At 45.7% G+C, this 24376-nt stretch overlaps 1 protein-coding gene and 1 long non-coding RNA gene across 4 annotated transcripts in view; one reads left to right on the top strand and one right to left on the bottom strand.

Moving 5' to 3' along the window:
• Positions 1–2371, bottom strand: part of Slco3a1 (solute carrier organic anion transporter family member 3A1) — a 279076-nt gene extending 276705 nt beyond the window's left edge. Inside the window, exon 1 of one of the 2 annotated variants that reach the window (XM_041650131.1) lies at positions 2012–2371. In XM_041650131.1, coding sequence (XP_041506065.1) covers positions 2012–2191 — 180 coding nt within the window. In that variant the 5' untranslated portion in view covers positions 2192–2371. The remainder of the gene's footprint in view (positions 1–2011) is intronic. The other variant, XM_041650139.1, reaches the window with a different exon arrangement.
• Positions 1671–22983, top strand: LOC121447099. 2 transcript variants are annotated; one of them, XR_005974166.1, is made up of 4 exons: positions 1671–2014; positions 19072–19217; positions 20814–20985; positions 22199–22983. It is a non-coding gene; the product is annotated as an uncharacterized LOC121447099 (long non-coding RNA). The 2 variants fall into 2 exon arrangements; XR_005974165.1 differs by lacking the exon at positions 19072–19217.
• Positions 22984–24376: the final 1393 nt, after the last annotated feature.

Here is a 24376-nt window from a genome sequence, read left to right as displayed (position 1 = left end):
AGGGACAGGAGTGTCCAGATGCCATGCGCAGGTGGACTGATTGCCTCCTGCCTTTTCCTCATCCTGAGATTCATGGTAACCCCTCACCTCCCAGGGCCAGCTCTGCTTGGGGACGTTCCCCTGCTAGAAGCACTAGCTCTTTAACTTTCCAAAAAGAACAAGGCTGCCCATCTGCTTGAGGCTCAGCTTCTCTTCCTTCTAAAACCCTTAAGTCACTGCACGCGAAAACTCCTAAGCTCAGGCATTCATCATTCCTGGGAAGAGAAGTACAACCCTGCTGTTTGCCACATGTGAGGACCGTACTCTTAAAGCAAAACTGGTTTGAGGCGAAGGAACTGTTAAACAAGAGCCAGCTGCTGACAGACTCATTGCCTTCGTTTACATGAAGACCTAGTTGGACAGAACATAGTTTGCATATGCTACAGACTCACAGCTATCAGTAACAATGCACGCTTGCCTCTAATAACGCACGCACCTTTCTAAGTATTTTACCAGTCAAATCACCCCTAAAGAAGCTGCCCTCCAAACGCCTTCATTCTCATCAAGCAAATTCCCAAGTTTGCAGCATAGTATTCGAACCATAGACAAAATGACTTAAAAAAAAAAGGAACACTTTTGGCCCCAGGGTTCAGTGACAACATACATGCACAAGACAGGGATGGAGGTTTAAAAGTTGTTTATCTAGGGAGTAGCAACAGAAATGCATTTGATTGTCTCCCCAGGAACAGGACTGAAGCCCGAGAGGTCCCATACCCCCATCCCCAGTCACCACATAACTAACTTTCACCAAGCACTGCTCCACTTCACCTTAGCCTGTAGGAGCCTTGGGAAATTGTTCGTGGTACTGGGTATTCAGCGTCTGGCCCTCCTTAACTTTAACCCAGGGCCAGGAATGAGGGCTTCATGATAACATCAGGATACACATGGCTCTATCACTGGATGTGGTTCTCCAACAGCTTTCGAAATCTTGTCCGATGCCATCTCCAATAACCGTGCTTACTAACACTTCAAATCTATGACATCTGATTCCAGTTTCAGGTCAATAGCCACGTAAAGATTTAACACTCTCCACTCCGAGACATCTTTTCCTGTTTAAGACAGGAGCGGTCTGGAAGCACACTGTCTGCTCCTCAAGTGCGGACCACCTGAGCACTGCGGGAGAAAGCAACAAAGTAGGAACTTGACAGTGCTGAGTCATTACAAGCGGATTCTTTGGGTCTAGTAGGCGTCCATGGGCCTTTTGAGCATCAATAATCCCTTCCTAGAGGCAAATAAAATAGATACATATTGTATGCAGAGATCCACTGCCCGTGTGGCCGAGAGCGACCATGGCAGGGAATCAAGCTAGAACTACACAAACTCACAGCTGCTCTCCAGGTACTGTAACTTTATCCCCACATTGAAAGATGGCTATTGGGATCTGGGTGGGACTAACTAGTCGCCCCCGCAGCAACCACTCAGATCAGGGCCACACTCCGGCGTCTTTTACTCTAAGCTGTTAAATTTCCCCGGCAATTGGTGGATGGAGAAAGAGCCTGGGGAAAAATGATGCATAATGATTCGTTCTCCCGGCGGATGAAACGGAGAGTAGAGGACGCAGGATGCTAACTGGCTTTTCCTCCCATGTGCAGGTCACCTGAACCGCGATGCCTTTCTAGTCTCCGAAGAGGTTCCCTGAACTCGCCATCTGGCTCCGTTTTCAAGACGGGAGAAGAAACAGTTTCATGCCCACCTGCCCGCGGCGTCTCCTCTCGGGCACCCCTCCGCCCCGGCCCCCAGCCCCTGCCAGGCGCACGAGCTGCTGCCGGCATCCACGGTCCCGCCCGCTCCGGGCTCGGGGCCGGCAGCTCCCCCGGCGGCCGCCTCTGCACCAGTCGCCAACCTCCGCGCCCGGCCGAGGTCATGCCCGCCTGCCCCCGGCTCCGGCGAGCCCCCTCCCGGTGCCAGTCGGCAAGCCGGAGAAGCGCCGGCAGGGAAGGGGGTCCGTAGCAGAGTTGGCACCCGGACTCACCAGGTAGGCGCCCACCGTTCCCTGCGCCAACATCAAGGCGCACTCAGATACCAGGAAGATCTTGATGTTGGAGAAGCAAGACACCTTCTTTTTTTTCTTCTTGTTTCTCTGCGCCTCGTCCCCCTGCAGCTCGCCGCTCCGGCCGCCGCCCGACGAGCCTCCCGGCTTCTTCCCTTGCATCCTTCCCCCTCCGCCGCTGCCGCCGCCGCCGCTTTCCCGCTCGCCCCGGGTGTCGTGGCCGTTGCCGGGCGGGGGTGCGCGCCGCGAGGCTGCGTGCTGTCCCCGCCCCGGACCCGCGGCGGCCGCCCCCGTCCTACCGCGGCTGGAGAGGTTGAAGGCTCTGCTCCTCGCCGCCGCCGCCGCCGCGCTCGCCCCCTTTCTCCTCCTCCTTCTCCTCCTCCTCCTCCGCCCTCCCCTCGCCGCCTCCTCCAGCTCGGGCTGTGCCAATCACAGGGACTCCTCGCGCCGCCCGCCGCTGCCGCCGCTTCGCCTCCCTCAGACGCCCGCCGTTGCCTTCACCGTCTCCCCCTGGCCCGCCGGCCTCGCCTGCCTTCACCCCTAGCTCCCCAAACCCGGGCCACGGCCTGGTCGTCGCCTTGAGCCGAGGGCTGCGCTGCTACTGGCTCCGGGTTCGCCCCTGGGAGGAACGAGGGGACCTGTTTGGGACGCTGAGGGTTGACTGATGGTCATGGTCAGGGGTCTAGCTGCCCCCGAGAAATTGCAGAATCGGGGAGTCCTGGTAGGGTGGAAAGCTGAGCCGGGAAGGTGCATCCGGCCACTAGGAGGCACTGTGCGGCCCCGGGCTCCAGGAAGTAAACTGGGTGGTCGGTAAGGTGGTTAGCAATGGGACGCAGAAGTGGGGGTGCCCAGGAACCCTACTTCTAGTGCCAGTACCTAATGCTAGGTACCGGAATGCTAAGGCGGGAGAGGAGAAGCTGCCTCCATAAAGAGAGAATCCCGGGTACTGGTGTTGTATTTGGCTTGGTTCCGGGATTTCTGGGCACAGTTATTGCACTCCGGGGCTCCGGAAAATGCCAGAGGTCGAAGCTGCCAGGGGCTTCTTCCGTCGGCTTGCCTTAGCTCCTGCACTCGGTGGTGGCTATTGACCGTGTCTAAATAGCCCACTCCCTGAAAATGGGAGAGAAACAGAAGCGCCGATAAGGGAAGTTAGATCTTAAGGGAGTCTCACTGACTGATGATCTCCCCTAAGCCACGGAGTACAGCTGACTGCAGGTCACAAGGACCCCAGCAGAGGGCCTTGTTTAGTGCTCCAGCTGCTTGAGGGCGGAATTCAGGAAGCAGTGAGCCACAAGCCTGTCCTGTCCCCACCCATCTCCTGACTATATGGCCCTCCCTGGCCCTGACCTGAAGGTCTACAGGCAGCAGAGCCCAGTTGTCATTAGACCTTACCCACAGCGTTCCCTAGGACTTTGGTCCAAAAGACACTTCTGATAGGATCCACGGGTTCCAGCAACAGCGTTTGGAAGCAGAGGGGAAAGTGGTCAGGAACAGGAAATATCTAGCATTGTCCACTTTAGCAACTGAAAGGCCAAATACATTTGGAAAACTTTGTCCTACTAATCTTTTCCATAAAGGGACTCACTTCTCCCTGGAGTCTATATCCCAATGCCAAGGTTCTCATTCAAAAGTACACAGCAATTAGCGCCGCCATAATTTCTATGTTCTTCCAGAGAAACTGAGTAAGAATAGACCATGGCACAGTGGGGGTGTGGTGTTTGCTTTACCATTTAAATATAAATTGCTTCATCCGCCTGTCTTCCAGACATGACCTCACCTAGTCTTGGTGTGGTTTTCAAAGTGCTTCCCCTTGTCTGGGTACCTTCTGCCCAAATTGCTCCCTGGCATCACTGGCTGCCCTGTTCTCCACCAGTGGTATTGCATCCAGAGTTGTTAGGGTCAAAAAAGCTGGGGCTCTGGCAGACCTAAGAGGGCAGGCTCAGCCACCTGTCCTCACTACGCCAATTAAAGGGGCAAGTAACAGTCAAAAGCAGAGAAGGGAGACTCATTCAATGTGGATACATCGGGGAGAGTTACAACTGGATCTGTCCAGTGTTCTGCATACACTTTAGCTTTAGGGTATGAAAAGGTACACATCACCAAGTGGTCCTGGCCAAGGTATAGTCCTGCCCATCATTAACCCATCATCGTCTTTGTTTCTGTCTCCTGCGAGGGAGTCTGACAAGTTGTCATAACCATGTGGACTATCTTCCTGGTAGACAAGTTCCTCCTGTGACTGGCACCTTGTCATCCCCCCATGAGATTGGTAGGGAAATTTCAATTCCTTCGGGGCCACTAATTCAATAGTTTGATCGTCCCTGGGCTCCTGTCTGAACCTATTATGCCATGATTGAAATCCTTACCGCCTGGTTGTCCTCCTTCTACCACCTCTGGTCACACAATGCTAGCTTTCTTCAGTATGTTCAGCTTCTTGCCCTTGTTGCTTCGTGGCACTCTGGCCTTACAGAATCCTTCCTCACTCAGGAAGTTCCTTGATGAGCGGCAACTGGCGGCGGTGGGTTGAGGGGGTGGGTGATGGGGTCGGCTTGCGATCACCAAGTGCTTCCATTTTGCCATCCCCGATACACAAAAGCAGAGGCAGCAAACTAACCACCATTGGGTCTGCACAGCTCCCAAAAGCTTATCAAGTTGTGATGGCTGCCCCCTTCTCCATCCCACATCCACGGAGATTGGGATCTACTGAGCCCCTTACTACAAAGAAAGAGCAACAAGTGGCCCTGTGGTCTTCAGAGCAGTTGGCAGGGAGTGAACCTTCATGCTCCAGCAGGAACTGATAGCGATACCCAAAATGAAGAGAAATGAGAGAGGAAGAAGCAGACTAGGGGGCTGAGCTCTCCTGACGCCAGTGTTACTCCCGCTTACCAGCTTTAGAAATAGTCCACCAGGACTTGAAGAGCAAGACAAGCTGAGTCTAAAGCCCACAGAGACCTCCTCGACAAGACGGCCTTAATATTGTCACAGAGAAATCAGAAACATTCCAGTGTCCAGCTGGGGTCTTTTTGGTCTACCTACCCCCCTAGCATTGAGTAATGAGTTTAGGGATGGGTCGGTAGTGGCTGCCCACCAAGACCTTGCATTTAGTTTGGATTGTCAATCACTTTTCTGGGCAAGGTAGCTCTTCGTAGTTAGAAGAAAACATTGCTGGTAAGACCTTGACTCTCAGAGTCTTATTTGGTTGACTACTGGCAGTGTTCTGGACACTGGAGAGCTACATAATTTTGAAGTCTGACCCAGGAAATCCAGAAGACTATTTCCTGACATGAGAAGACAAATTGACCTCAAAGGAAGTCCTAAAATATTAATTTGTGATAGGCAAATACGGTGTGGTCAGGATTGGTAGAGCTTGTCTCTCCCACCATAGAGGAGAAATAGCTTACATGTATAGACACACACGCGCGTACACACACACAGTGACAATCTTCCACTGTCACTGTCACTGGGCTGTGGCAAGATTTCATATCAAGCTGCCTCAATGTAATGCAACACAATGAGAAACTGTGGTTCAGATAATTCACACTAGTCATCTTTTGCCAACTCCAATTTTGTTCACAGCAAATACGAGGTTGGAAAGCAAATGCATAGAGTGATTTCTGATTGTCACTGGAGTGGAAAAAGAAGTGCTGAGGTGCTTACCCTGTAGAAGATGGGAAATATATACAATACATGAATAAAATATAATGAATATACAATAATAAATTCAATAAATATTCTATATTGATCTTATTAGTATAATATATAAAAAATTATTATTATTGTTACCAAGGATACAACTTCTTCAGCTTGAAAGCTATGTCTGCGCTGAGGTAAAATTTGCTCATATTCCTTACCATCTTTCTCTTCCACCAAGCCATTTTCCAGTTTGCTTGGTAGATAGATGCCTGTCTACCATATCCTCCACTAGCTACCCACTATATTCTGAGATTCATATTGTAAGTCGTCTCTCTTAACTTGAATATGTCCTGAAGCTCAACAAAGAATCAAAAGGATAAACATCCATGTAGATACGATTTGCAGCCACGTGACTCTGAAATCCAGGTGGAAAATGAGAAGGCATGAGAGAGTATGGGGGGAAACTGGAAAATTAACAGAGGATAAGTAGGGTTCTGAGAAATGTGCTATGTTCATGGCAGATTAGTTTTGAGGTAAAAAAAAAAAAAGGAATAAAAATATACTCAGCCATGCTTGTGATTTCAGGATCTCCCCTCAGGGTCTTCTGTTGGTTTGAAAATAAGTAGAATTTGTTTATCCAAATAGGCTATTTAATTCTTAATATAAAAAGAATATGTGCATATACATCATGGTTTGAGAAAAATCAGCCTAAAGTCAGTTCAAAAGAAACCAATATTGTATTTTAGTATGATATTCATGTTTGTTTCTGATTTTGAGCTTCAGGGGAAAAAAAGCACCACCTTCAAAGGAGGTGCTGGGTGTTTTCATTCTGATGGTGTCAGCTCACTGGCATCCTGCAGGGAAATCGCCAGGCCACTAATGACATAGCCCGGCACTTGAGGGTAGAGTCCACCTGCTTTTGTCTTTGTGCCCAATTGTTGTTTCAGCCGCACATCTGAACTACAGAACGAGAGGAAGGATGCTAAACTTCAGATCACAATAGCCACCTTGGATGTTTCTTTTCTGATATCTGTTCAAATACCCGTGAGCATTCCAAAAGACTGCCAGGACATCAAGGGGCCGAGAGTCAAGATGCGGAATCCAGCATGTCAGATTCCTGAGGAAGTTATCCCTAACAGGAGAGCAAGGATAAGGAAGAAGGGAAGTGACTCTGTGGGGATCCAGGCTGGTTTCTCCACCAGAAAGTCTGAAAGATCCCCCCTGGACCCACCATGCACCCTACACTCTCATCTTGCTGGGTCTACCTGTGCAGTTGTGGCTCCCAGCAATGCATTATGGGACTGGGTGAAGGGAAAGGTAATTGCAGATTAAGTCCTGAGATGCAAATTAAATACAAAGATGTTCATATGGATAGTGTGGACAACATTGTAGTTGTTATCTAATGTCATCTAGGAAGCCAACTTCTAACTTGGTGGTCTAAAACAGTAATACTGACTTTGATCAACATTTATTCTTCGATCAGAAGTGGATACCCTAGACTGGTTGTCAGGTAAATAGTTGGATGACTGAGACAGGGGATCCTGTAGCTGTTCTCATTTCAGTTTTTAGGACTGTCTCTTGATCTAGGAAGACTCAAATCCCTGGGGGCAAGAATAGCTGGAACTTTCTGTAGATGCTTTTGCTTCTTGTCATGACCAAGTTCCTGATAAGGAGCCGTTTATGGGGCCGACTTTGGCATATTGTGAGAGATTCTACATTCTCTCATGGCAGGAAGGGCATGGCTGCTGCACCAGGGTATGACTGCACACATTGCGTCTGTAATCAGGAAGTAGAGAGTGGACAGGAAATCTAAGGCTTGTCCCAGTGGCCCACTTCCTCTCGGGAGGCTCTACCTCATAAAACTCCCAAACCTGCCCACTCAGTACCACCAGCTAAAGGCTGTGTTCAAAAACATAAGCCTATGGGGACTGTTTCACATTCTAACTACATCGGCCTCTTTGGACAAATAAACAGAAGGCAAATTTGAGGTTGATTTAAAAAAAAAAAAGTAGACCACATTTTTGCACCACATTTTAGACAAAAAAAATGCTAAATAAAAAATGCACAGACATAATCATGAAAATTTGTTTGCATATAAAAGATACTTCTAAAAAATTCTACAAGCATCCAGAGAAAAATACAAATGCGACTATGTAGGATAAAAATGAGCCCAATGAGCTGGCAAGACATCGTAAGAATAGATGCACCCACAGAGCACAGTCTAAGTGGTACTGGGGAGAAAACATTTCCGACTGAAATGTCAGTTTGTGAAGAAGACGGTACACAGTGAAACAATTTAATGAAGAGCTGCAGAAAAAGACCCCCTTCTGTACTGTTATTGGAAAGCCAAAAGATCATCTCTGAGGGAACAATATGTAAAAGACAAAAGCCTCATGAATAGCAAAGACATGTTCAAAATGATTGTGACAGTTCCAGCTAAACATACCAAATTAGGTTTTGAAATATTGAAAAAATATTAGAATAAATACTTTTCTTGCTTTCTTGAGATTACTAGAAATAAACACAATAGTTTATTTGTCTATGATTCTAAATGATGTTGGCATGATTTGTGGGAAATGGAGGCGTTGAAGAAAGAGGAGGATTGGGATGGCTTTCCATTGATAGAGTGGTTGCCTAGGCACCCAGAGCCCGGACTCCATCCCTAGGACCACAAACATCATGTGTGCTGGTTCACAGCTGTTATCCCAGCACTTGGGGGTGAGAGCAGGACAATTAGAAGTTAAGTTCCTTCTCAGCTACATAGTACATTTTGGGCCAACCAAGGCTACATGAAGCCTATCTAAAGGAAGGAAAATCTTTAGATTCCAAGGAGGCTGTCAAAGCTTTTGTTTTACTGCTGGGCTCTGTGGCATACACCTGTAACCCTGTGGGGAGGCAGACGCAGGAAGATGGCAAGGATGAGGCCAGCATGGGCTACAGAGCAAGCCTCCATCTCAACATAGATTCCATTACTTGGTAGCCCCAAGCACTCCTATTGTTAGGGAAACAGGAGCTTCATGTTCAATGCCAGTTTGTGTTACATAGTGAGTCCCAGGCCAACCTGAGTTACATAACAAGAACTTTGAGGAACAACAGAAGTTATAGTATTCACGAATTTGATCTATGTTCTTAGGGTGATCTTTAAGAAAAATCTCAAATTCAGGGGCCAAGAGATGGTGCAACAGGTAAAAGCACTTGATCTTCAGGGCACACATAGCGGAAAGACAGAAACAGCTCCCACAAATTGTCCTCTGACCTTTACATACCATGAGACTCACCTGTACCCCTGTGTACAAGCACACATGCATACTAAATAAATGTAACAATTTTCAAAATCTTAAGTGCAAAGAATTAAAAAGAGATGATGTACCTAGTGTTGCCGATTACTGTTGTCGTTTTGATGGAGTCTAGAATCCTCTGGGAGATGGTCCTCTGCACACCTGTGAGGGGATATCTTAACTATGTGAACTGACGTAGGGAGATCCATCTTAAGAGTGAGGTGGGCAACTTTCTTGGCAGGGGTTGCGTGCCTGAATAAAATAGAGAAGAGAAGCTGGTTCCGAGCTTGCGTTCTTCCCATTCTCTTTCCTGAATGTGGTGCAATGTGACCAGCTACCTGGAGCTAGTGCCGCCTTGACTCTCCATCAGGATGGACTCTACCTTGAACCAGAAGCTAAAACAAGCCCATTCCCAGTCAAGTTGTTCTCCTGAAAGTTTTATCTGAATTCCGTTTCACTATTCCCTTTCCTCTCTCCAAACCTTCCCACTTATCTTTCCCCACTTTCCTTCAACTTCATGGCCTCCTTTTTCATCGGTTGTTATTTGGTGTGTTTCATCACAGCAATGAGAAAAGAAACCAAGACACTAACAAAGTGGAGAAAATAAAATTTAGGAAAAATGTAAGATAGCCTTGTGGGCTTCGGAGTCAGGGATTCCTGATTCAGAATGTCCCACTGCTCACTCTCACTGGCTGTGGTCTGGGTAATTCACCGGTACTTAGAGCCTGAGGTCTCTTGTCTGCAAAATGAAGAACTTGGATCACTCTAGAAGATATGCAAAGGCAAAGAGAGAAAACAAACCTGAAAAGTAGAAAAGGAATGTAAAAGTAAATGGGAGTTTTTCTAGATTATGGATATGCTATTTAAGAAAGGTCACATAACTTTGAGAGGCTGAAACAAATGAAAGTTTTCATGGCAAATTTCACCTGTCCCAAAAGAGAGGTCATGAACTTGGTACCTACACACACATACATGATCCACCTGTCTCCGCATTTGGGGGCAGGTGGGCTGCCATACCCAGACTGGGGATCTGAACTTGGGTCTGTCTTCATGCTTGTAAGTAAGCCTTTTGGTTAACAACCTCTCTCTCCAGCCCACGAGTTATAATTCTCAAAGTTAAAAAATGTTTTTAAAAAGGAAAATTGGAACAATTAATCAGTGGGCTTATCCTTCTAGATATTAGACTATCAGCAGCAGTAAATGGAATTGAATATTACTAGCTTGGGAACCAGCCCCTTGATGGACAGGCTAGAGCGACCACCCTGAACTAGACTCCAGCATTTATCCCAGCTTAAGAAAAGAAACCTAGCAACAACAATTTTTTAAAAATGGAGAAGGAAATGTTATTTATCAAATAGCTGGGAAAATTGATGAGCTCAAACCATGGCCTCACCATGATCACAGCCTCAAACCAAAACAATAAAAACAGATGGATTAAGGAACCACACATAGATGAACCGTTTTTTAAAAAATTAATGGCTCTCTGGTAAAGAAAAGGCATTCTAAGTTTAAAAAAACACTGTGCAAGTAATTACCAAGGAAACGCTAGACAGATTTTACTCCGACACCATTAAAACTGCTAAATGCTCTACCTCAGGATATGTGACTCGAAACAATCAAATGACAAATTGGAAAAAGTTGTTGAAGCAGCAAGGCAGACGGAGGATGTTATTAAATGAGCACAGAATGCACTCTTTCAAATCGGTAAATAAAACCCTAATACTGCCAGGAGACACAGGCAAGATCCACCCAGAACGATGGACAGAAAATGCAAACTCTGGTGCACATAGGAAAATATAACGTTCTCACAACTAATCAAATGGATATGAGATGTAATTATTCCCCCACACAGGTGGCAAAATTCTCTATATATTTATTGATTGATGAGTGTGTATGTGTGTGCACGCGCGTGTGCGTGTGTGTGTGTGTGTGTGTGCCATAGCACATGTAACAAAGCACAGCTTGCAGAAATCAGTTCTCCTCTTTCAGCACAGGAGTTCAGAGGATCAAATTTCGGCTCGGCAGCAAGTGCCTGCTGAGCCATCGTGCTGGCTGACTTCCTTAAAGAGAATGCTCTGTTGAAGTCTTATGGGAAAGGCTCCCTCACAAGTTGCTGTCCCCCCCCCCCCCCCCCCCCCGCCGCGAATGAAGGCACACAAATTCTGATCAGCCACCGGCTACCTGGGTCATCAAATTGCTCCCTCCCTTTGCACCACTAATCCCCTGCTGGTGCCTCTAACCTGAGAAAGTAGCTGGAGACACAAACACTAAAGATAAATACCATGCTTTACTGTACAATGTTTATTGAGTCATTTTTATAACATGGAGAGATTGAAGGAGTCTATGTCTTACAAGACTAGCAAAATTAAATTTTCCTTCTGTTTCCTCATGTTGTTTCAACTATGTACCTGGCTCTTTATTCTTTTGACACAGTGTCTCACTAAGTTGCCCAAGCTGACCTTAAACTCCATAGCAAAGCAGGCCTGAAGCAGGCAATCCGTCGCCTCAGCATCCTGGGTAGTTTAGATTATATGCACATCTTACCAGGTCTAGGAAAAAAACAGCAGTTTTAATCCTCAACTACTTTTTAAAAAAAATCGTTAAAAAGCAATGTATGACTGGGGAAATGTTGGTAAGGCAAGTGACCCAAGGATTCTGAATGGTGTCACTGCCCACCTATAGCATACACAAGACCGTGGGTTCTACAATCAAGAGTCATGAATTAGAATTGCAATCTACCATGTACTAGATTTGACTATAATTTGACATAAGATAACTGACTTATGTAATCCTCAGTTTACCCACCTTAAAGATGGGAATCAACACAAGAGCTGGAAAGATATGAAACAACATACTGGTCAGATCAAAGTGTTATTTTGTGTTAAATACCTTCCACACACCTAGCCCATAAATGGAAGGTTTTACATTCAAACACTTAGGAATTAGCTTGCATTATGCAAACAACATCGAAACATTCCCTGATGCAAAGGATACTGTACACATTTCATCATACCTGGACCCAATTGTCTTGGTTAATAGAACTCTGGGACCACCACATCCCTCCCTTACCCTACCCCCACTTAGTGGGGTGAGTGCAAACTGAACAGCTGTCCCAGTCCTCTTCGGGGTCTTAGCAGATCTGACACGACCATGCTATCTACTTTCTAGTCTGTGTCTTCCACTTTCTGATCCAAAGCCCTCTTCAGGAATGGATGGTGATCAGGCCCCAAGGTGGTGACTCCCTCAACCTGTTGATGGGAAAGAAATGGGCAAAGACTGCAGCATATCCGGGACATTTTCAGATCTCCTGAGCAAAGATCCCAGCAAGCCTGGGGGAGCAGCCCTTAGAACCACTCACCAAAACTATGTGAAAGCAGAATCTGCGGAGATAAATTGACTAACAGAGATGCAGCTGCAGGGGCATGTGTAGCCAGAGAACACCCGCCCTCCCCAAGACCTAGGGAAGAGAATTTCCAGAGGTGGCATTTCTTCCTATTTTTACCATTCATTGGGGGAGGGGGAAGGGGTGTCAGCAAGGAAGAATTACAAAGACAGACATGTAATTGCTGATACAAAGGCACAGTTGAAGGGGAGAAGAAGGGTCTCCAGATGGAACCCCAAACACTGAAGGAAACACTTTGTCGAGAGCAAAGCCAAGCCCTCTCGGAAGACACAAAGCCAACACGCCACCATCCAGATCTCCTCTGGAGCACAAAAGGCCTACCCTTCCCAGGTGGCCAACATACCATGTGGCCTGAGAATTGAACTTGGGTACTTTGGTTTGGGACCACAGGAAGGTAGGGGAACACAGGCCTCAAGTGTGAGGGTCTGCAGTCATCAGCCTTCTGTGAAGAGCAGTAGCAAAGCTGACTTAATCCAGGGCTAAAACTATGAAACAGCTAAGGGGCAGTCATTTGTTACATCCCTGCATTGAAAAGTCTTCATGATCAATAAGACGTCCTGCTGCAAAGGCAATCAAGGGCAGTGGCGTAAATATGATAACGGTGTTAGGATACGGTAACGGGCAGACTCGGAGCCAGTCTTCTTGGTCTAAGTCTATCAGCAGTAGTACTTCCTTGTCTATATTCATGGCTCTCCTCTCTTTCTCTGTCTCTGTCTCTCTTTGTCTCTCTGTCTGTCTGTCTGACTCTCTCTCTCTTTCTCTCTCTCTCTCACTCACTCTTGCTCTGTCTCTGGAAAACCCAGGTGTTACAGATGCCAGAGACACACAAAGGTGCCAAAAGGACAAATGAGCCTGCTTAGAGTTTTCTCACTACCCAAGCTACAATTTGAGCATCCAAAAGGATATAATAATTGTGGTTAATTGAAACGTGATGAGTTTGTGAAAGACATAATTTCGCAATGATATTCAGAAAGAAACTTAATTTGAACTCTGCTATAGGTAATTAGGATGAACACAGAAGTTTGGCTATAAAGAGGTATGTTTAATCTTTTATTAATTTTAATGAGAGGTGGTTAATATAAATTGGTATTTTATTTCTTCTACTAACTCTGCTTGATTTTTAAAAACTAGTGAAGCTCATTTCTATCTGCCCAAGTACCAGGAAGGAGTAAATTAGGCAAACTGCCTTGGGAAAACATACAGATACATAGAAACACCAGAAGAGAAAATGAACACCAGTGGACACACACAAACCTAGACAAAGATTCAGAACTGAATTCTAAGAAGAAATTTGTCAGGTGTTTTAAAGGAGGGACACTGGGCACTACCTCAGTTCAAGCTTTTCTAGCCTGAGGGCTCTAGCTGGCCTTAGGACCGTGTGACTTTTCCTGGGAAAACAGGAATGAGCTCCTCCTTGCCCCAGATTGGACACAGCTGACAGGCTGAAGACACAAGTCAAACCGAGTCTGGCATGCTAAGACAATAGCTACTTCTAGGATTATGAGTGAATGATTATTTAATAAGGAGCACGGTGACTCAGGAATCGGTGTGACTAGCAAGCTCGTGCCAGCACAGGTAACAACTCATAGTGGCATCGCTAGAGCTCCTTACGCAACGTGAGGGCAACTCCTCCAAAGAGCCTTCTCTGCTGCTTGCTGATTTTATCACTTCGATGACTTTCTCAGATGTGTGTGCGCCTCTGCCCTCCCTATTCCATGAAGGAATATTTCAATTCAGAGGAAACAGCTACACAAATGTCCATTAAATACAATGAGCACCATTCAGGCACTATACATTTTTGTTTGCTTGTTTGTTTTGAGGTGGGCGAATATTCCAGCTTATAGGTTACAGGAACTCAAGCAGGGTAGGAACCTGAAGGCAGGAACTAGAAAAGAGGAATTCCATTGGGGAATAATTCTTCTTTAATTTAATTTAACTATTTATTGTTTTTAATTGAGCTATACGTTTTCCCCACTCCTCTTCCTCCTTCCCGTTTCCCCTTCCACACAGCCCCTTGCTCCCACAGTCCCAATTTACAAGGAGAGCTTGTCTTTTTCTCCTTCCTAGGCAGATCTATGCATATCTCTTTTAAGGTCTTCTTTGTTGTCTAGATTCTTTGAGATTGTGGACTGTAGGCTGGAGAAATGCTTCTTGTTGATTTGCTCTCCACTGCTCCCTTAGTTTGGCTAGTTTGGTTTCTTTACTGTTTTCTTTTATTGAAAATAGATTCTTTTCTCATGCAGCATATCCTGATTATAGATTCTCCTTCGTCTGCTCCCTCCAGTTCCTCCCTTCCTTCCACCCTCTGGATCCATTCTGTTTCTGTCTCTCATTAAAAAAGAACAGACTTCTAAGAGATAACAACCAAACAGGACAAAATAAGATAAGGTAAAGTAATAATTGTCCTATTGTAACTAGACACAGCCAGCCAAAAGGAGGAAAAGAGTCCTCAAGAGCAGGCAAGAATCACAGACCCACTGGTTCTCATAGTCCGGAGTCCCATAAAATACTAAGCTGATAGCTATAACATATAAGCAGAGAACTTGGTTAAACCCATGTAGACCTGTGCTTGCTGCTTCAGTCTCTGTGAACTCATGTGCACCTTGCTTAGTTGATTCAGAGGACTTGTTATCCTGGTATCTTCTATCCCCTTTGACTCTTACAATCTTTCCACCTCCTCTTCTATGGGATTCCCTGGGCCCTAGGAGAAGGGATTGGTGAAGACCTCCAGTGTAGATTCTCTCGCCACAGAATGTCTGGCTGTGGATCTCTGCATCTGTTTCCATCCACTGCCATGGGAAGTCTCTCTGATAATGACTGGATAAGGCACTGCTCTGTGAGTATAGCAGAACATCTGGACTATCTAGTCTCTAATTCTTGGTTACCAAAGCAGGATTAGGTATGGGTTCTTTCTCATGAGATGGGCCTTAAGTCGAATCAGACATTGGTGGGTTACTTCCACAACTTCTGTACCACCATTGGCCCCCTACACATACTCCCCCCCCCACACATACACATAATTAAAATAACAGGAAGTTATTTTTCAAAAAGAAAACTGTATTTATATTCTTAAGAAATGTAGAAGATGATCTAGTGGTTAAGAGAATTTGCTGATCTTTCAAAGAACCTGGATTTGGTTCCCAGCATCCATGGTGGGCACCTCACAATGATCTACAACTCCAGATTTAGGGGACCCAATACCCTCCCTGGTTTCTGTGCATGACCACAAGCCACCCCACTCCCACATCACACACACATGCACACACACAAAAAAACATAAATAAATAAAAACAAACCTTAAAAAAGCTAGAAATATAGGTGGCATTTAAAAATAATGGTGGAAGATAAGGTGTTCACATTTTAGGAAGGTATATAGACCTAAGTACAGTAATGTTCTTTATGATCGCTATATTTGTATAGGTTTTGTTTGGTTGTCTTGTATGTTTAGAATGTCAAGGGAAACACAATAAATTTTCCCTTAAAACATATGACACACGGTAGATTTTTTAAAATGAGCTTTCCAGGTTCGTTTCCATTGCAGGTTGGAGAGGAAATGTCAGGGTGGAGTGGGTTATAAGTTAATATAAGCAGGTGAGACAGGAAAGGAAAGACAGACGAGGCAGTTAGCATGGCGGAAAAGTGTGAGCAAGTGCCAATAAGCAGCGGGGTTAAGATTAATATTTCAAGGCAGCGCTTTTAAAAGTCAGAACCGATGCAGAGCAAAACAGTGTGGTTTCCGGCACAACATGGAAACTAAGGTGCCCACAATGGGTGATTTGAAGGGACTGGTTAGTTCAAGAAATAGGAGAGGTTGTGTGGAAAAAAGAAAATGCAAGTCCATGGAGACATGCTGTCTTGCTTGTTTATTTTAGAGGCTGAAGACCCTTGAATCCAACACCTTCAGCTGTCAACTTGACACGGTCCAGAGTTACCTAAGGGAGTCTCCGTTTGCAGGGATGGGGGTATGTTGGTCAGATGGATTGAGGTCATGTCTGTACAGACATTTTCTTAATAACTGATGTAGGAGGGCCCAGTCTATTGTGAGTGGTACTATCTTTAGGCAGGGAGTTCTGGGCTGTTTATAGTAAGGAAAGTTAGTAGTAAGGAAACGTACTACTGTAGAAGAGTCTTAAAATAGATATGAAAGAAATGTAAACGGAGTTACCAAATAACAGAGGTGACAATGCCCCAAATAGACGTCTTTTGCCAACAAGTAAAAACATCCAGTGCCAGATATGGGTTATGTTACAGTTGAGTCATTGGCCAAAGGGGGCCCATGTCAACCCCCAAACAACTCAGGCTATTTCTAAGTCTATTGGTTGCTCTCCACAAACTGATGGCAAGGCCCTGTTACTTACAAATCTCATTGAACATGGAGAAGTTGAACTAGCTCCTAACTGACTAATGTTCAGGGTATTGGAAGGTACTTTGAATGCTACTAGAGAAGAAAGGCAACCACCAACCCAGCTACAAACCCTGGAATCTACAATGGTGGCCTGACTGCATGATAGTGGCACAGATGTTGTACAAGTAACCAACCAACCACTCTCTGATTGTATCTAAGGTCCACTCTATGAGATGGAATACATGCTTGACACTGCTCATGTGGCCAAGAACCTGAGATTAGATAGGTTACGGGTCTAGGGGTTAACCAAATTCTATAGTTCTATTAAAGAAATATAGCAATAAAACGACTCCTAACAACATTATGCTATACTCATAGATCAGTGCGCTGCTCAGACATCATCAGAGAAGCTTCCTCTTACAGTTGGAATTAACACAGAGACCCACAATTAGACATTGTGTAGAAAGTGAGAGACTTTGGAACACTCTGTCCTAAATGGTACGTCTTCATCTAACCCCTCCTTTTGGGGCTCAGGGAGCTATGCAAAACAGGAGGCAGATTTGACACCAAGGAAACAGGGTCTTCTAGACACAACACAGTTGATGCACCAATGAACTCACAGCGAGTACAGTAATGCAAGGAGCCAGCACAAGCTCAAGCCAGGTTGGGGTAGAGTCCCAGCACTGAGACAGGAGAATGAACATGAGTTCCTATCCCTAGTTAAGAAGGTGTCTACAATTGACAACTGTTTGCAAAGAAAAACTTCATTTTCTCACTGAATATATCAACCACCCTTAAGGGCAGGTATGGGTCAAGCCTAGCAGTAGATGGTCAATGTAAAACCAACTCAGGGGTATTTGCGTAGATAGCTTGTCTTTTGCATGTGCATTATGGCTTCTGATTTTGTGTTTTTATGGGCTTTGATTTGTGTGTGTGTGTGTGTGTGTGTGTGTGTGTGTGTTTCTCTGTGTATGTTTTTCTCATGCTTTTTCATTGTCTTTATTTTTTTGTTTTTGTTTGTTTGCTATAGAGAGAGATGGAAGCCTGGAGTTGGGAGGGTGGGAAGATGGAGGGAATCTAGGAGTAGCTGGGGGAGTGGAAAGCATGATCAGAGTATTTCACATGAACATTTTATTTTCAATAAAAAAAGGACTATTGAAAACAAAAGGCCAGGTAGCGGAGCCCAGGGAACATGCTAGCAGGCAGGGCTCCTACATGATTTCTGCTTTAGTTCCTACTTGAGCTCCTGCCCTGACTTCCCTCAATGATGAACTGTGACCTGGGAGTTGTAGGATTAATCCCTGTCTTTCCCTAAATTGCCTTTATTCATGGTATTTATCACAGCAACAGAAAGCAAATCAGAACACTAACCTGTCCGGGTCTGTCCTTACCAGGGAGGTGGAAAAGTCTATGTGCTCTGGTTGTGGGTTTGGGCCAATAGGGTCTTTTGGGGTGCATGATATCTGAGTGGAAGGCGGAGAATTTTTTTCTAACTAGGGACTCAATGTGACTTGCCACTTTGTGCCCCCACAATCATGTCACAGACCTCCAACTGTGAGTCAAAATAAACACACCCTAAACTCTCCCTCCCTCCCTTGCTTGCTTGCTTTTTGTTTGGAGGAGGCAGAATGGTTTACTTCATCTTAAAATTCCAGGTTGCAATTCATCATTGTGAGGAAGTCAAGACAGGATCTCCAAATAGCTAGTCGCACCTCAACCACAATCAAAAACAGAAATGAAAGCATAGATGCCTGCTCTTTCAGTTTCCTGACTATCCCCCCTTCCACTTTTTTAAAAAGGAAAACTAGCATATCTTTTGTTTATTTTTGGACGGTTTCACACATAAACACATACTCCACCAACTCCCCTCCCTTTCCCTTCAGGCACCCCATGTCCCTCTCCCTCGACCATGTCCCTTTCACCCTGACTATGCCCCCCTCGCACTGTCATGCCCACTCAGATTTATCCACGGTATCAATGTTTAAATAATCCACTGGAATCCAACTAGTGCTGCCTGTGAGGTTATTGATGGATCTCATTGGCTTGATCTTATTCAAGCCTTGTGCAGGCAGCCATGGCTACAGTGAGTTCATGAGTTCAAGGGCATGTCATGGTCAAAGGACTGAGTTAGAGCACATCCCCAGTCTCTTACATTCTTACCGCCCCTCCTTCTGTGACGTTCCCTGAGCCTTGCGGGGCAGAAGGGGTTGATGTGGATGTCCCACTTAGAGAAGACTATTCAATGGTCACTTATGCTGACCAGGCACGAGCCTCTGCATCAACCGCCAACTATCATAGACTGAAGCTTCTCTGGCCAAAGTCAAGGGCAGCACTAATCTATAATCCTGTCCTTCCTTAAGTAGATTTGTCACATATTGTGTTACAGCAATGAAAAAGACCTGATCCGGATGTGGAACACTGCCTGACACCTCCCCAAACTGCTCTCCGACGTTTCTAGGCAGGTAGTGAAGGACGGAGCGAGGGAAAGGTAATAGCGTAACTCTGACTCTGGATTATACGGATTATACGCAGGTGAGCTCAGAAACTTTGTCCCTCCCTCCCCCTCCCCGAGAATCCTGTGCCTCCAACTTTTTTTACATTAAAGCCAATCAGTTATCTGGTATTTGTTGTCGGGTCCTTCATTCTTCTGACCTTGGGTCCCCAGAGTCTGGGAAGCTAGCAGCAGGGATGGGGAGTTCTCACCTGTTTTGATCTCTCTTTGAAATCTGGGCCAGCTCTCTGGAAAGAAACAAGCCTTGTATTCTGGGGCACAGCTTTTGTTCTCAGACTTCAAAGTCTAACATTGGAATAAAAAGTCTTCTCCCCATATAAGCCTATGGATTTTCCCAGGGGAGAGGGACGGATTTATGTTTAATCAAATTTGGGGGAACGATCAGGGTGCGAGCCAGCTTCACGGACTTCTCTCTGGAAGAACCTCAGTCACTGAGCATGCACATTGGATTCGAGCTTGCAGGAAGCGTGGCGTGCTGCTCCATATGACAGGAGACAGAGACAGAGACCCACATTGGAGCACCGGACAGAAATCTCAAGGTCCAAATCAGGAGCAGAAGGAGAGAGAGCACGAGCAAGGAACTCAGGACCCCGAGGGGTGCACCCACACACTGAGACAATGGGGATGTTCTATCGGGAACTCACCAAGGCCAGCTGGCCTGGGTCTGAAAAAGCCTGGGATAAAACCGGACTCGCTGAACATAGCAAACAGTGAGGACTACTGAGAACTCAAGAACAATGGCAATGGTTTTTGATCCTACTGCACGTACTGGTTTTGGGGGAGCCTAGGCAGTTTGGATGCTCACCTTACTAGACCTGGATGGAGGTGGGTGGTCCTTGGACTTCCCACAGGGCAGGGAACCCTGATTGCTCTTTGGGCTGACTAGGGAGGGGGACTTGATTGGGGGAGGGGGAGGGAAATGGGAGGCGGGGAAGAGACAGAAATCTTAAATAAATAAATAAATAAATAACATATAACAGTTCGATATTGAAATATAAAAAAGAAAAGAAAGAAACCAACAGGAAAAGTCAGGATTTATTTTCTGGTCTCCTTTTGTTTCTAACCAAACGTAAATATTGGATCTAATGGATAGTACAATTCTTTTCGACAGGGCTGTCTCAAAGAACAAGACAGAGAGACAGGGAAAAGTCACGTATCATGGGGACTGGTTCCTCACCAGCTCTTCACTCATTGCTGGGACGAGATACTTAATAAGAAGCAATTTAAGGAGGACGGGGTTTATTGAGTTCACAGGTTGTAGGTCTAGTCCATCACAGCAGGGTTGGAATGGCAGCTACAATGGCTCTCAGGGTGGCAGGAGGGTGAGGCAGCTGGTCACATTCTGCCCACACTCAAGAAGCAGAGAAAGATGAATGCTTGTGCTCAGCACACTTTCTCCTTTTGGGTCATACCACAGCCAACGGGATGATACCACCCACATTTAAAAGTACGTCTTCCCTCCACGGTTAAAATTCTCCGGAAGCAGCCTTACAGTCACAACCAAGAGGTGTGTCTTGTAGGTGATTCTAATTCCAGCTTAGGTGATAATGAAGATTAGCTATCAGGGTATTTTATTTCAGTAACTGAGAAACCTACATAGATTTCTCTCTCACCAGCTGGAGAACCAGGAAAACCAGCAGCATGACTGAATGCAGGGCTGTAGACTTGAGAATAAGAACTGATGGTCTGATCTACAGTGGTACAGAAATGCTGTTGGAATCTACAGGCAAAAGAAACTTGGAGAGATGACATGCAACGGAGAGGTTTGTGTCTGCTTCCAAAGAGCAGGTAAGAATATAGCCTCCCTCATGCTACCATTTTGTTACGATGAACTCCCAGGAGGCTAGGTGGCCCCTTTTCACACCAAGGGTGGATGTTACACATTCTATTCACCTGTTTGTATACAATCTTTACTAATCACACCTGGGAAAGCCAAATACTCCATTTAAACACAAAACTGCCCAAGCTTCCTTTTTACTACAAGAGAAATGGGATTGGTATTTACTAAAGACTTGGGTGTAAAATGTATCACCAGCTACCTGAATATTTCTTAATGTAATCAGGTTTCGGCATCCTAAGTCAACCAACCCAAGTATTTCAGTCCATTTTATGTTGCTATAACAAAATACTTCACACTGGATAACTTAGAGGAAGCGGATTTTATTTTCTCTTACCTGTACAGGCTGTGTAGTCTGAGATCAAAGTACTGTCGGGATGTCCTAGTGAGGTTGGTACTCTAAGGTGGCATCTATGCGTTCTCCATCGGGGAGGAGTACTGTGTCCACAAGCCACAGAAGGGCAAGAGAATGGGATGCTGCCTGAATCCCCCTTTAAGTCCTTATTCACACCTATAAATGAGGAGCCCTGTGACCTATTAACCCCTTAAGGAGTCCCATTCTTAAGGCGGTAACAGTGGCAACACCTGGGTTTTAGAGACCGCATAGTGATGCCATGAAGCAAATACAGACCTTGACATGGGAAGAAGAGTAGGCACAGCATGGAGTGGTTGGGTTAATGACTGTCTGAATGAGTGAGTGGATAAATAAGGGGATCAATGATGAATGGTGACCTGCCACCCACTGCCCATCTCAAAGCCAAAGGCTCATCCCGGAGTGAAATCCTCACGGCAGCATGAAGCCGAGGGTGGGAGGTAGGAGACTATTTTCCTGGGGTGTAATTGCTTACCTGGGCTCCAGATAAAACAAGATTAAGGAGGTCTTCCTCCTTTTCACCTGATGATTGATATAGGAAGCTGTCTATCCAACCACCCAAGCCCCATTCCCGGTGACCACTTGTCCAACTTTGGTTTGAGGATGGCAGACAAGTGACAAACAAGCAGCATTCTCGAATGTTCTCAACTCCCTAACCATGTCCCTGTCTCCAAGGACACACACACACACACACACACACACACACACTGGTGTCCCGATGTTTCACCACCCAATTCAAATGGAACAAGCAAAGACTGAACATAATATATTCATGTTTCCTCATTGTTTAGGACCAGCAAAGCTTGGTGGAGAAGAAGAATGACTTTCATTTCATCTCATCTGCACGAGCTCTCCTGTAACTCACCAGTTCTGCAATGGAGCGAAGTGGACAGTTCTTCATTGTGCACCTTTATCATGCAACTCTTAAAGCAGAACGCTGAAAATACAAGAATAGGTGCTTGACCTTATAGTGATCTAGCACATCACCTCTCTGAGTCCTGAGGCAGCCACACTAGCGGGGAAGCCCTGGGTACGGCTATTGTAAGACCATATCATGAAAGAGATGCTTTTTGGCCGTCACGTATCAGAAGTCACAGAAAACACCTCTGGAGAAGAGCTGGATAGGCACTGGATTGTGCTCAGATGAAGAGGATTGCTGAAGTGGTGCCTGCCACACACAAGCTTGAAAGGGTGCTTACACAAACCTATTTCCAAACCTACTTCTCCAATGCCATGCTTCTTAATCCACTCAAGTTTTGACATCCCAAATCAACCAACCCAAGTGTTTCTGTCCGTTTATATTGCTGCAACAAAATGCTTAACACTGGCTAACTTAGAGGAGCAGAACTTTATTTATCCTTGTGCAGTCCAAAATCAAGGTACTGTCAGATTGCCCAATGAGGGCGATGCTCCTCTTCCAAAATGGCATGAAGGAAAATGATGGCATGGGCTCCTACTGTGGGATATTCATTTTCACTGCTGGTACCCAACCTCTCCCATGCCGTTGGTGCTCAGTGGAGTGCTGATGAGATGCTGTCTTCACTGTGAGCGTGACTGTCCTCTCAATAAAGGAACTTGACTCATGGGCACTTGTGCAGTTCTTTCGGTTACTTTTATGCAGTGATGGAGATGGCCGCTGATTGTGGATACAGGGTAAGAGAGTGAGTCTGATGGGAAGGAGCAGGTATTCGTTATGGAGAAGGAGTTCTATGCGCTTGCTCGAGGCAGAAGCAAATAGCTGAGGTCAAGGCAAATTGTGTCTAAGAAACAGGGTAGATTTCTAAGAAATTGGCTAAAAATGAAGGCTGACACTGAGTCAAGCAGAAGACAACCGACGGGCAATAAGCAACCAAGGGATTCTTCAGGCTGAAGGCAAATGTGAAGCAAAGAATGCAAGGAGCCTTTATGATAGAGGCAGCATTTTGGCTGCTGTTGTTGCTGCTGCTGCTGCTGCTGCTGCAATTCAGGGAAACTTCCTATCCCTTTTGGCCATTCCTGTCTTGATCAGGGTACAGATTTTCTCCTAAAAAAAAAAAAAAAGAAGCTACATCTCTATTTGGCTCCAGACATATTTCTAGGCCCACCACAGTTGCATGTCCACAGCTATCTATCACACTGTGTGAATGTGGAATCTCTGACACAGGTTACAGGCTCATAGACTAGATGGTGCATTTCCAGCTGGCAATGCTGATAATAGGGGACTGTACCATGAGAGCAACAATCTCATTCATCACTGGGTTCATAACTGAATGAACACTGAGGAGGTGGTGTCTGGTTAGAGGAGGCTGCTATGGGCATGTCTTTGAAAGCTGTACCTTATCCCTACTCTCTCTTTCTCCTTCTCGTGTGTGTGTGCGGGCACATGTGCACATGCGTGCACACATGTGTGTATGCGAGTACACTCATACAGATATTGATCCAGGCATTGCTTTTTAATTATTATCAGGCCTACCTTTTGAAATATAGCTAAGTCTGCAGAGAGGCAACCAAATATCCCAGGAAAGATATCTCCCAAACATAACCAAGAGGAAGTATAAGAGAGAGCCTTAGGGAGTCTCAGGCACTATCTGTTACTTCTTTGAGCTAGACCCTGGAGGTCACAGAATGGGGTGGGAGTGAGCAGTTGGAAAGAGATAGTCTTCACGTTTTACAACTGGGGGGAGTCCATGACAACCACACCCTGTCCAGTTGGCGCTGACAAATCCACTCCGAGCTTCTCCACATCTAGGGTACTTTTTCTTGATTATGTTCCTGAATTAATTGAGGAGGATCTGGGATTAAAGATTGACCTTCTCTGAAGGAGAATCCATTAATGGGAACTGAGACTTCAAGCTAATAATGGAATTTATCTAAACAAACCCCGGGGCTTAGGAGATGGACCAAAGCAAAGAGTCAGAATGAGATCCAGCCTGTACCTTCTTGGAAGGAATTAGAAAACTGAGCTAAAAGAAATGTTCTTGGTGGTAGGG

This window comes from Microtus oregoni, unplaced genomic scaffold (assembly GCF_018167655.1).
Source record: "Microtus oregoni isolate MIOR12 unplaced genomic scaffold, Mior012 000000F_ref0000247, whole genome shotgun sequence".
Lineage (NCBI taxonomy): Eukaryota > Metazoa > Chordata > Mammalia > Rodentia > Cricetidae > Microtus > Microtus oregoni.
The sequence above is the reverse complement of the archived record's forward strand: the minus strand, read 5'-3'. Positions and strand labels throughout refer to the sequence as shown.